Below are 9,200 nucleotides of genomic sequence, written 5' to 3' on the forward strand. Positions count from 1 at the left end.
TGTGTCTTTGTCTCTTCTCTGTTTCTTCTTTTTTTTTTCTGCATTTGTAGCTATTATAGTAATAGATAATAAAATGATAAGAATTAAAAGCAATAGTAGTAGTAATAGTAAAGATATAATAATAATAAAAGTAATAATAATAATATAATAATAATAAAAATAATAATAATATAATAGAAAAATACTAGTATAGTATTTTTCTATTATATTATTATTATTATTATATATAATAATAAAAATAATATAATATAAAAGATATTAGTATAGTATTTTTGTATTATATTATTATTATTATTATAATATATAATAATAAAAATAATATAATATAAAAGATACTAATAGTGAAGGGTTGGGGGGCTGCTGCCGAGGATGAGACGAAAAGGCCTCTGCGGTGCTGCTCTGTGATGAGATGCAGCCAGAGAGGGAGACAGAGATATTGATGCGCCTCTGTCGTTGTGTAGCTGAGGCCGCTGCTCCCCCCAACCCCTCTCTCCCTGCGGCGCCCCACCGAGCCCTCGGCGGCGCAGCTGGCAGCGCGCACTGTACTGGTTGTATGCGGTGGGGTTGTTTAGAGGGCTTAGAGAATCACTCAGGCAAAGCCGAGGCATCCTGCGTTCAGTATATACAGTATATATATATATATATATATATATATATANTATATATATATATATATATATATATATATATATATATATATATATATATATATATATATATATGCAGTATATACATACTGCAGCCGTCTGGCGCCTGCATCTCTATGTATCAGTATATGGGGTGTGGTGGGGTCTATAATTTAGGGTCTATAATTTAGGGGTGAGCCTGGTGGCGGCTGCGTAGTGCGAGCCTTATGCTGACCACGAGGGTGTCACGTGAAGCTCAGAGAGCTGCTGGTGGTGCTGCTACGTTTGTTGCTGCTGCTGCAGCTGGGGCTCCTGCATGTGCTTTGCCTGGTGTTGCAGGTCTAGCAGTTCCCCTCAGCAGCGCCGACAGAGGCCCCCTAAGAGAAAAGACAACGAGGCCTTTTGCATAGAAGTTGCTGCTGCGGGCTTTGCCTTTTCTGCTTTTGATATCAGTGCTGCTAGCTGCACGGTTGGGTGAGACGCATGCGCATGCGCAGTTTCAGGGATGGCTGTGGGGCTTTATCTTTGGTGCTGCATGCTTTTGGTGGGTCGGTGCATGCAGCTTTGTGCAGCGGGAGACAATGCAAGGTGACGGGGAAGATGGGGGAGACGTCGGGGAGGAGAAGGGAGCTGACGGCTGGGATGAGGACGAGAGAAATGCTGCTGCTGCTGCTGCTACCGCTGCAGCAGAGAAAGGTTGTGGCTCCTTTACTCGCAGCAGCAGCACCGGGGGACCCCAACAAGGAGACAGCAGAAAGCCCCCGTCGCCCTCTTCGCTGTCGTTTAGTCCGCCTGAATACACCGGAGCGGTGGGGCGCGGGTTGCAGCAACTCAAGCTGCTGCAACAACCGATGCAGGATATAGACGAAGACGAAAGCGTCGCTGCCCGGGAAAAAAACAAAGGGGATGACTCACACCGGGAAGGTGAGGAGAAACCCCAGCTACAGAGGGGACAGGTCTATCAACAATATGAGGGGGCAGGGACGCACGAGGCCTCTGGCAGAGCTGGCTGAGACAGACACCCAGTAAGAGGGTTTAGGGTTTAGTGCTTGGGGGTTAAACACGGGCGATAGAGGTGAAGGTGAAGCATCCTGCTAGTGGATGGGGAAGGCTCTAATGTATAGAGCTCAGCTATATCTATACGTTTAGAGTTAGTGGTGTTTGGTGGGGTTGCAGGGAGGAGGCGGATGCTGGGGGGGGCGATGAATAGAGGAGGAGAGTGGTGAGCGTCTCCCTCAGCGCAACTGCCACAGCACCTAGCTGTCTCCATTTCAACCCCAGCATATCCACTGCAGCAACAGCAGCAGCACAAGCAACAGGCAGCCGTATCTCCTCCGGCCGTCTAACTCCTTGAGCTACGCCGAGGAAGCGAGCGAATGCGCGTGCGTCTGTTTTTGTGTTTCGTTTTTGTTTGCATCAAAAGTATTATCATTGTCGCAAGCAATTGGTGGTTTCTTCATGAGTCATTATATATTGCATATGCAAACGTGAAACATGTGTGAACGCAGCGGAAGACGAATTTGTTTCCTCTTTGGTTTCTTCTGCTGCTCAGCATTGGCTAGAGAAGAACGGGGAGGCCAGCGAGCTGTCTGCACAGCTTGTGGGAGACAACGCGGATTTCATGGAGACAGACGGCCGGGGAAGCGAAGAGACTCGGGGTGAGGGTGAGGCTTCTTCACGCCTCCTTGGGCAGCTTGAACCCCAGCAAGACACGTATTCAGCAGAGCATGACCAGCAGCAGCAGTAGCTACCGCTGCAGCAGCAGCAGGAGGAATACGCAACAGAAGCTAAGAACCAACACGATCCATGGTGTGCGGGAAAAGAAGCAAAAACAAAACAAATGGAGGCAAACCTCTAACAGAGGTTGTCTGTAGTTGACGTAGGCAAGGATGAACTGTCGCCTGAACACGCAGCAGGTCAGCGACAGCATGTATGCAGTGTGCATGCGCATGTGATCTTCGCGTAAAATCTCTCATAACTTGCTGTGATGGTCTCGTCGCGTTTGTTCGTGGGAGGGCCAATACCATTATGTTTGCATGTTTTCAGCGGCAAAGGGGTGTGCTTGCGGCTACGCTCACGCCTAGGCTTGTATACATATATCGTTCATCATATATATATATATATATATATATATATATATATATATATGTATATATATATATGTATATGTAATATGTATATGTATATATATATATGTATATGTAATATGTATATGTGTATGCATATTGCATATGCATATGTATGTGTGTTTTTGTTTTTGCGTGTTCGTATGTGTGTGTGTCCCTATCTATGTATGCATGTATCTTTGCGTGCATGTCTGTATGTATGATTGCTTCCGGCTGAGACAAAGACTGTTGCGAAGGAGGGCAATGCGTTGCCGCTTTCACTCCTGGGTGTACACGCCGTACATTCAGGGGCTGCACGCAGGAACTGGAAACCTGTACGCCTTGCATGCGCCTGCATGTGTGGATTTTGTGGGGCTTTGCAGCTCTTCGGCACCTTCTGGAAGGCCGTCCGGATGCAGCAGCCGCTAGCGTAAGCGAAACGCTCCGCCTGGTGCTGCAGCCGAGTGCCAATGGGGCTTGGAAAGAAAGCTACCGATCAGGTATGTGCACATGCACGCATCGCTCATGCATGCAGGCAGATGTCTCCACAGACTTTATCTTAATCTTTGCATCACCCAAGTTTTCTACGGGTGCACAGCTGATGGACTCTTCGACTGCCAAATGCAACGAAATACCACTCTCTCCTTCGAAAGCCAATATGCTGCGTGCAGCCAGGGCATCTTGTGTGGTGAAGTGTTTGGCGTTTCCTTTGCTAGCTGTGCATCATTGGATTCTTCACCTATTTAGTTTTTTTTTTTNTTTTTTTTTTTGTTTTGTTTGCCTCGATGGTTCATTGACTCCGGCGCGTAGGCTTCGTTTGGTCTGCCTGGTTGCTCTGTTTCCTTTTTGTTTCCTTCAAGCTCTTTGACTGTTCCTTCTCTCCTGTTGTTATAGTGGCCTCTATTTCAGCACAGATGCACCCATAGAAACAAACGAATTTGATTAGAAAAGTGAATGAATAGAGTTATAGTGAACACCGGGGTAGTGTCAGTTTTGTTGGTTACGTCGAAAAGGGACTTCACCGGTAACAGCTCAGCAGCAGCGCAGCAACAGCAGCAGCAGGTGTAGAAAAGCACCAGCACGAGATATGCTTGTTCTTGAGAGCTCCGCTTTCTTTTCTCTTGGAGACAACTCATCAATGGCAAACGCATGCGGTCTTTTGTTTCTCCAGGGAAAAAGCTGAGCCTTCGGCGGGTGTTGGCCTGTTGGCCTATGTCGCCTCGTCGCAGCGAGGTGATCGCCTCTGACTCCGCAGGCGGCCGCCGCAGGGGTTTCAGTACCGTATCCTTGTGGAGATTCATTGCAGCAGCTCCATGCATCAGCTTGCAGCAGCTTAATGCAGCCGCTAGTGAGCTGGAAGCCGTCGTTCTCGTAGCACAGGCCTTCAACCACCTCTAGGTTTGCTCTTTGACACAGCGTACACAGCGCTAATCGCCTGTTTCCCTCGTGCATACGTGCGTGTATCTCCATGCCTGAGCTACACATGTTTTACATCTGGCTATTTATGCATCTGTCTGCTTTAAGCAACTGCGTGACTTCATCGAACGACCGTCGTTGAATTTCTGTCAGGCCTGAACCCTTTTGTTACTGATGTTGTGTTTCTTATTCCTCTTATCTCCCATGAGCTTCTTCTGTAGTCGTCGGCCAGCGGCGTGAACGCCGCCTCTGGATGCAATGCGCAGCTCCTGCTTCCGCTTTGCCTTGCATCCGTTTTGTCTATGGCTGCGCTGACGAGGAAGACAACGAAATGAGAGAGGGACTGATAGCCGCTAAGGCTCTGCCTCCCCCTGACGCTTCCTTGTAGTTTTCAAGCCGAGTCCGTGCAGCGAATCCAGTACACTGTATGTACGCGTGCTTGCATGCAGCCTGTGCACGCATTCATGGACTGATCGTTTGTTGCATGAAGTGGTAATCTGCATGCATCCCGTCGGCTTGCATGCTTCATTGGGTGTTGAATCGATGCATCGGTTGCTTGCATGCTCCCATCCGATGGTTGGATGCATGCGTGCTTTTCTTTGTATGCATTTCTGTGTATATACTTGTATATATGCATGCATTTGCATGCATGGGTTTTTAGTCTGTTTTGCTTCTGGTGGTGGATTCTGTGCGCTTTATGGAGAGGCGCGCCAGCGCCTCGGCAGCAGCAGCTGCGCCGGCCATGACTAGAGGCGTACACCTGAGATGTGCGTTACCGAAGGTTCGTTGGAGGCTGTGCTGTAAGGCGCGTCTCTCGCTGTGGGCTTTGCAGATTGGCACTGAGCGTATCTACATTTTGCTGCCCCAAGCCGGAGGTGACTCGTGATGCATTTTGGAGGCGCCAGAGACAGACCTTCTCCGGTCTTCCCGAGCTCTCTTTTTTTTCATCATTACTCTTTTGTCATGTTTCATCTTGATTTGGTTTGGCGTCGTCCGCTCGGTGGATGTTTTAGTTCTGTTCTCGGTTGCCTTAGCACGCGGCAACTCATCTGCGACAGTACGTTACGTGCACTGAAGCGGAGAGTTCGTTCTCTGGACGTCCACACATGAAAACCCTAACCAGAAACACTAACTCACAGCCTCACTGCTGCAGTATCACTGGCTACCTAGCTAGCTGCGTCGCAGCAGGCTCTCCTTCCTGCATGTGCAACAAGCACAGACCTACAACTAAAATACGGCAGCAGACCCCATGGGGCAATAGGCAGTGGATGTTGCTAGTTAGTGCCAAACGGAAGATACGAGCAGGTGAATGAGAGGATGAGGCAAGTGCCCAGGGGAGCTCAACTGGGGCAAATGTTTCCGTTGTGGTACACCAAAAGGAGACTGTCAATGCAGCGATACGACAGCTTGCAGGAAGAGTTAGAGGATTACGTCTGCCCAGGGTCTGGGACTCTAACGAGCGCACTCACTGCGCTGCCCGAAGTCTTTTCTGCAGACTACGGGGAGTCCGCGGTGCTGTGACAGGCGTTGGATAAACTGCCCATACTAACTAGTTGAAAACTGCGTGATCGACTCGCCTGAATTGAAAGAGTTTCGCAGTCCTGACCATTGGTTCCAGGAGGTGTGTCGGAGGCAGCCTGTAAAGCAGGAATATTTGCAGAGTATAAGCTGAATTGAAGAATAAACAAGCTTCAAGAGCCCGTCAAGCACATGGAGACATTCCTTTCTGCTGTGTAGTGCAAGTTGCATTGTCTCCACCCCTCTGGGGCGGTCTCACGACACCGCGAGAGAGTGAATTATTAGGTTCGTTGCGCGGATGGACTAGACGAATTATGTCGAAACATGTTTAATTGCATTATCAAGCACGTAAAACGTAAAATCAGATTGACGCTTCTAATATCATTTCTCCTAAAAGCCTTCAGTTCGTGCATATACACTGACTTGCATGGGGCCCTGGGCTGGTGCAGAATCGAGCGAGAACGACTGTATTGCAGCAAGGCACATCGCCGAGCAAAGGATCCAGAACGGAAGATCAACACAATCTAAGTGTTTACACATTAATATTCGTACTCTTGTGCTCACATTCAATAGACTTCGGTGGAGGTGTTCACTCGATCGGCAACGCCCTAGCCTGCGCTCGGGGTCAGGCAACCGGCACGTAGAACCGACGGCAGAATGAACTATACGTTTTTCAATGAACTCTCCTCTCTATTTTAAAATTAATTTTCGTTGACATTTTGACAGCGGACGCTGCATTTCCGATCTTCAGCTTGGACCATTTTTTTTTCCTCGCAGGAGGAGGCGTCTCGATGAGTGGAGTGCGCTGTTCTCGACACAGTTGGGCAGCGCTCTGTGCAGATTCATATCGCGATATAATTTTCACCATCAGTGTTTGGGCATGATTCAGAGCAATATGCCCGGATTAGGAGGCTATGTAGGAGGTTGCGGAGACCTTGCAGAGGCGCGTTGGAAATGGAGTGTGCGGTTATTATCCTTGCTGTCGAGGGAGTCTGATTTTCTGCATCAATGTTGGGGCGTGGTTCAGACCAGTGTACCTGAATTAGGAGGCTGTGCAGGTGTTTGGGGTGACCTTGCTTTGGCGGGCTGGAGATGAGTGGGGGTTTTGTTGTTAAGCCACTCCGTCTTGCAACTTGATTTCCCGGACCACATTTTAGGATCAATTCACGCCAACGCAAATAGTTTGTTCAGTGAGAGATCCATTACTATAAATGAACTGCGGCTGAAATTTTGTTTAAGCTTAAGCAGCAGCTCGGATCATCCGCTACAATAATTCAACTGTTTCCTCTCAATCATTTCCACCCGATGAGACGCATCCCCTTTGTCGAGATAATTGGCCTGCGGTCTGTACGGATGTAGATCACTCTATCCCACCTTCAACATGGTTTTTGGCATCAGTGTTGGGGTACGGTGCCGCCCAACGTACCTGAATTGAGAGGCTATTAGGAGTTTGCGGTGACCTTGCTTAGGCGGGTTGAAGATGGTGTGTAGACTTTTTTGTCACGCTCCTCTACCCTGGAGTTCGATCACTGGGGTCACGTTTCCGGCATGATTAAGATAATCGGAGCTTATTTATTTTTGTCGGAGCCTGCGATGCCTTTGCATGCCCAAGTTTTTTTTTCGGGCAACTCGTCGTTCCCTGTGATGATTCAACATGAGTAAGCAACGTTTCAAGGCCTTTAGAGCTTCGGCAGCCGGGACAGGTGAGAACAAAACACGAAGTATGTATAGGCTCGCTTTTAAGAAACAGGAAATGCGGAACCCAGCTAGTTCGGTTAGTTGTGACAAAGTAGGAAGGGATCGATGGTTTCTGTGGTTGTAAGCGGTCGACCGCGAGAGCGCAGGCGTTCATGCGAGAGCAGTTCGCCGCAAGAGTAGCAAGTGCTGCTTGGTGATGTGGTTGTGGATGAAATGGTGTTGTGTTTTTGGAGCAGGAAGGGCCAGCGCCGTGCTCGTTTCGCCACAACAAGCGCAATTAGCGCAATGATGCTTGCATCAGTCGTTCGCTGTTGGCTGAGCTGTGGGATCTGGAGGGTTTTTGCTGGTAACTCTCTTCTTATTCTTTGACAGTGTAGGGTTGTGTGGTCAGACAGGAATCCTTGTTGACATTGTTCCTTCACATGTACGACAGAGATGTCCGTTGGTAGCTGGGGTTGTGCGTGTAGAAAATGATAGGCCTTCTGGGGAAAGCTCTGGGCAAATTCGCTAAGCGTTTGGAGATGGGTTTCCCTGAAAAAAGCTGCGTTTTGGCGGCACAGTTGTTGGTGTTGTGTTAGTGTGCTTTGCGGAGCACATGGGGAATCAAGATTAGGGCGCTGCAGATGCTCGTCTTGTGTCGCTTCTCAGGTGTGCTCACATTTAAAGAAAGACGGTAAAGGGCCGCCGTTCCCTTGGAGTTGTCATAGAGAAAGAAGTAGGATGGGTGATTTGAGCGCTGGAAGGTCACCGTACTTTGCCGTAGGGCTCTTGGTTCGTGTTGGCGATCGTTGACGGGTACGTTACGTACTGAAATGCGTCGTCGACGGCTGAAGGCATGAGCTCTGGGCGTACCTGGACGAGCGGTTGGGCAGCTCTTGTTGCAGTGGGGGTGCCGTGAGATGTGTGTGGGTTTTCGTTGACCTCCGGTTCACCGAGTATTCGTTCTTGTAGGGATTCTCCTAGCATACACGGTAGAACACTCGAAGAACAGATGTGCAGGTGACTGTCGAAAGCCCTTCATTGTTATCCTTTAATGCTTCAAGGATGACGCTAGAAGCAACCAGCGGGATTCTTCTCTTGTTTTTTGTGCTGATTGTCGGGCCTTATGGGAGACAATGAGGTGATCTGGGACTCGCGTTTATTCACCGACAGCGTGTTTGCTCGGCGTGGAGCTGTGCGTCTGTGCGTGGGGAAGCTGGTGGCCGTCATGCGGGACCATTGTGCTGGTGGGCTGCAGGTAAGCACTGCTCTGACCCTTGTGGGGATGGGCTGCAGGTGACCACTGGTCTGGAGGCCAGCGAGCACAAGCAAACTGCGGTTGGGAGAAAACGACGACACATAATACATGTGCATAGGCTACCTCCTTTGGAGGGGTTGTGTCTATCAGATACAAAACCAACCCACGGTTGTCACGGTTGTCACGGTGAACCTACGCTGCGAACCGTAGCGTGTTTGTTTTGGTGGAACTGCTAAGGTCACCTGTATACAGCCAGGTGACCTTAGCAGTGACAAATCCGAGGTGCGGCAGCCAAGGCTCTCGAGTACCTTCGCCCGCTTCCCGCATAATTCAGAAGAATATAGCTTCGTTAGTATGCTGTGTGTGGGAGTTTTGGGTGGGGTTGCTTGACCAAGTGGGTTTCGCGGGTGAATCGTTCCTGTGATGATTCTCCACGGATACATTTCAAAGTGGTTTCAAATTCTGCGGTTTTGGGACGTGGAAGGCAAGCATAGGGAGTGTATAAAATTGTTTTGAAGAGGCACGAAACGCAAGAAGGAGAGACATGCTGCTGTTTTTGCCAACGGAGCATGTGAAGTGGAGCGCTCGAGTACTTGTGCA

General features: G+C 49.0%; 1 protein-coding gene across 1 annotated transcript; it reads left to right on the forward strand.

The window, feature by feature from the left end:
• Positions 1–1,207: 1,207 nt before the first annotated feature.
• Positions 1,208–2,373, forward strand: EMH_0035940 (uncharacterized protein; the record flags this gene model as incomplete). The annotated part of the gene is made up of 2 exons (XM_013495023.1): positions 1,208–1,550; positions 2,135–2,373. 2 exons carry the CDS (start codon positions 1,208–1,210, stop codon positions 2,371–2,373), a joined length of 582 nt encoding a protein of 193 aa, XP_013350477.1.
• Positions 2,374–9,200: the final 6,827 nt, after the last annotated feature.

This window comes from Eimeria mitis, genomic scaffold, assembly GCF_000499745.2.
Source record: "Eimeria mitis Houghton genomic scaffold, Emh_scaff1388, whole genome shotgun sequence".
Classification (NCBI taxonomy): Eukaryota; Apicomplexa; class Conoidasida; order Eucoccidiorida; family Eimeriidae; genus Eimeria; species Eimeria mitis.